This window comes from Papaver somniferum, chromosome 10 (genome assembly GCF_003573695.1).
Source record: "Papaver somniferum cultivar HN1 chromosome 10, ASM357369v1, whole genome shotgun sequence".
In the NCBI taxonomy this organism is placed as follows: Eukaryota; Viridiplantae; Streptophyta; class Magnoliopsida; order Ranunculales; family Papaveraceae; genus Papaver; species Papaver somniferum.
In genome coordinates this window covers 57325095-57328959 of record NC_039367.1, presented here as the reverse complement: position 1 = coordinate 57328959, position 3865 = coordinate 57325095, and the positions used below count along the sequence as shown (strand labels likewise).

The window sequence follows — 3865 nt, the reverse complement described above, 5'->3', positions numbered from 1 at the left end:
GTTTCGTTTAACATATAAGAAAAATCAATCTGTTTTCTCTGTTTCAAAAAACATCATCAGAAATCAGAAATCTCTTTGTGTGTTCTTGATTGAATCAAGGGGTACAAACCTTGAATTCAGTTTTCGTTGCAGGGCTTTCATTGTATCCTGAAGGCAATATTTCGCATACCTGTTGTAATCGCCAATTATTATTGGGAGGGTAGAAATATTTGTCTAAAAGAAATTTATACAAGCCTTGAAAGTTTTGGAGTGCAACACTTTCTTCTCTGTGTCATTCATCCTTTGTGAAACCCTATTTTTTCCAACAAATGTTCGGTCCATCAACTCTAAAGCTGTTCCTTCTTCCCAATGTCTCCATACCTGGAAGGAACGCCAAAGATTTAAAGTTCGTGGAAGTTAGTCGAATCACCTTAAAAGCCTTTGTTACATGTTAACTGATCAATAAAGGAATTAACCATTAACATTAGACTCACATAGGTTAGAAGGTACTCGGAGCTTCATGATTCGTAGAACTGATTGATCCTCCTGCCGGTTATTATCTCGAGTAGTAAGATACCAAAACTATATACATCTGATTTTGTCGAGAACTGCCCATGCAATACATATTCTGGTGCAATGTATCCGCTACATGTGTTATTTGAATGATTAGTAAGATACATTCAACGAGTTCCGTTATTCAGCTATATCGAAATGAAGCGCATAAGAATTATCGTTATACTTACAATGTTCCCACAGCGCTACTGCTGTTTCCTTGAGTTAGGTCCAAGTCAAACAGCTTTGCCATACCAAAATCTGCAATTTTGGCGTTGTTCTCTTCATCTAACAACACATTGGCAGCTTTGAGATCTCTATGAATAATTCTTAACCGAGAATCTTCATGAAGATAGAGTAGGCCTTTAGCGATCCCTCCAATTATTTTATAACGTGTTTCCCAATTCAAATTTGCTGCTTTCGAGGGGTCTTACATAGTTGCAACATGTACAAAATCAAAATACCCAAGTTAGATAGAATCCAGAGCTGGATGGTTGATAAATTTGAAAGAGACAAATAGAACTCAAAATGAATGGAAAGAGGTTCCGAACCAAAAATAATTTGGTCGAGGCTTCCGTTGGGCACAAACTCATAGATAAGCAGCTTTTCTTCTCCCTCCAAGCAGAAACCAAGGAGTCTAACAAGATTCCTGTGTTGAAGCTTGACCAATAAACCAACCTCAGTCCTAAATTCTTTTTTACCCTGTTCAGAGTTGATAGATAGCCGCTTTACGGCTATTTCTTGTCCATTTGATAACGTACCCTGCAAACATATTAGTAGATGAGACTGTGTATATTGAAGTAAGATGTGTATTTGCCAATATTTTCAAAGTTTTTTTTGTACCTTGTAAACATAACCAAATCCTCCTTTCCCAAGCTTATTATCATTAGAGAAATTTCCAGTAGCAGCTTTTATTGTGTCTAAGTCAAACCGCAATGACTCTATCCTTGTAATGTCATCCATATCTGTAACCAAGGAAGATAATCAGTTCTAAATGCTAAAAAAAAACGGCTTAAGACTCTGATCTGAAACTAATATGAAGCATATTATTAGTTATTGCCCATACACCTGCACCTAAGAGTGCCATCACCTCAGCATAGTAGTTAGTCGTAATCCCCATCTAAGATTATAATGTATAGTCCAATATCAGTACTTACCATCAGGTTCATCAATCGAGTTGTAGGCCTTCTTCTTCTTCTTCTTCAAATAGAAGTATACTAATGCTGTGGAGATGAGTACGAGAGCAATAGCTAAAGGAATGGCCACAATAAGAACTATATTGCTGGAGGACTTATTGTCTTTTTCTGCAACATAGAGAGGACTACTTGTCAGCAATATATATTCAAGAATGAGATAAATAAAAAAGGATAGCAGTTAACCTTAAGCACAACTTGGAATTATAGAAGAAAGAATCTTATGTTAGATGTGTAAACAATACATTTGGTGAACTATATTAGTAGTTTGTGCCAAAGTGAAAATGTACAAAGTGTTTAAAGCTTCATACTAACTCTAGTGTTAGCAAACTGCTATATCCTTGGATTGATTCTCATTACAAATCTCATGGATCATCTTATAGTTGTTAACAGTTTCCAAATTGAATCAAAAAAAAAGATATAAAAAGTAAAGAGCGCATACAGTACCATATGGAAGAATAAATAACTTAAAACAGTTAAACTTACCAGTATCTCCTGTTGTTGCAGTCACATTTTGTTTTGGAGGAGGACTTGAAGGAAGGGGACCTGGATTAGTTTCTTGTTTGTAGTCAGAGAAAGGATACGGCTCATACCTTATATTACAACTAGGTTTAAGAACTATCCCACCTTTCCTCCCGTAACAACAATCACTGATATTACCAATTGCACTCATTAGGCAATCATTGCAGTCGCTTGTAGATATATCCGTAGTACATTGAACCAAGCCATAAATTTTATCTACTGAAGAATAATCTATTTCTCCAGTGGCAAAAAGTAAAGTCTCATTGTGGTTTTCATTTGTAGTAGCAATTCTTGCTAGACCTTTCATTAACTGTGCTGCAATATCGTTAAATACCTTCTGGTTGGTGTAACTCTCTCGGTTTTGCAAAGTGATCTCTGGCTTTTCCTCCATAACAGAAAATATATTTCTGTCTGAGTATCTTAGCATGCAGTAAGTGTAAAATGTAATGTACTCTTTCGTGTTTGGACAACGTTCTGTCAACTCTGAAATTGCAGTTTCCGCACAAATCCTGCAGGTTTTTTGTGTAATATCTCCTCTACAGAGTAAGATACCATATACTTTATCCAGGTTATTGCCAGTGCTGCTGTTGAAAAACTTTCGATCACTTGCCGTGATGTCGGAAGACAGAGAAGAGAGAACTTTGTCTAGATTCACCTGAAATTGGCTGGGATTTGTGTAATTATCTCCTAGACATTGGTACTGGGCTGCAAATGAGGGTTGTGCAGTTACTTTGTCGCTACTAATGTGTATCATGAGAATGATCACTGCAGAAGCGATCAGTCGGAAAATGTAAGAAGACATTTTTGTTTTTGCAGGTTTGATTGATAGACGAAAATAATTAAAATGAAGAATGAGTTACTTATCTGTAGTGAATATTCACAATAATTGGTATCACAAAACTTGGAGGAAGTATTGATGTGGTCTAAATCGGAGGTACTGCAGCGGTTCGAATCGTGGGGGTGAAAATGCTTTGGGCTGGTTCCGGAAAAGATCATTTTAAATTAGGGTTTTCATAAGTATCTAATGGGCCCTCTATCTTAATGGGTAAATCTCAATTGTAATGTGCGTATCTCTGTAACCTGTTTTGAGGCATACTGAATTTTTTCGAGGCATACTTATTTATTATCCCATCTAGCATGGTTTTATAAGGAGTGTCTAAAGGTAGTGCAATTACCTATATATCCTTAAACAATCTAATTACTAGAGTGCCCTTATCCTCAAAAACCTAAAATCAAAATAACCTTTAAACTTAAACATCTTGGACTCCAATTCAATCAAGCAATCAATCAATCAAAGGAAACACGAATCGAAGTGAGCGATGTTGGATTGCGAAATCCAAATCTCAATTGTTCTTAGATGTATTTTAGAATGCATTTGTAACAAACCCATCTTGTTTTTGGTTGATTTTATTTTGTTTGATCGATAAAATATGATTTCAAAGATGAAATTAGGGTTTTCAGAAGATCCGTTCGGCTGATCTTGGAATATCAATTTTGAGCCGAACCTAGTATATGATTTAGAGAAATACTATGTTCGGCTAATGCGACTTTGCTAGATTTTGTTCGAATCAATCGAACCTAAATTCGTCAATTACAGAGTGAAGTTCGGCTGATAACTT

The 3865-nt window shown here is 36.0% G+C and overlaps 1 protein-coding gene across 1 annotated transcript; it reads right to left on the bottom strand.

Annotated features, from left to right (window-relative positions):
* Window positions 1–302: 302 nt before the first annotated feature.
* LOC113317726 (cysteine-rich receptor-like protein kinase 6) lies at window positions 303–3161 on the bottom strand. The gene is made up of 7 exons (XM_026565866.1): window positions 2211–3161; window positions 1689–1835; window positions 1375–1496; window positions 1083–1293; window positions 723–960; window positions 474–624; window positions 303–360 (listed from the first exon to the last, which is right to left on the bottom strand). Exons 1-6 carry the CDS (start codon window positions 3046–3048, stop codon window positions 498–500), a joined length of 1683 nt encoding a protein of 560 aa, XP_026421651.1. The 5' UTR covers window positions 3049–3161; the 3' UTR covers window positions 303–360; window positions 474–497.
* Window positions 3162–3865: the final 704 nt, after the last annotated feature.

Bases quoted from the DNA above. Each gene is read 5' to 3' on its own strand.
- LOC113317726 (XM_026565866.1), bottom strand. From the start codon at position 3,048: ATGTCTTCTTACATTTTCCGACTGATCGCTTCTGCAGTGATCATTCTC. The intron at 1,294-1,374 runs GTACAAAAAAAA...ATATGTTTGCAG, and splicing joins GATTTGGTTATGTTTACAAG to GGTACGTTATCAAATGGACA. The intron at 961-1,082 runs GTTCGGAACCTC...CAACTATGTAAG, and splicing joins CCTCGACCAAATTATTTTTG to ACCCCTCGAAAGCAGCAAAT.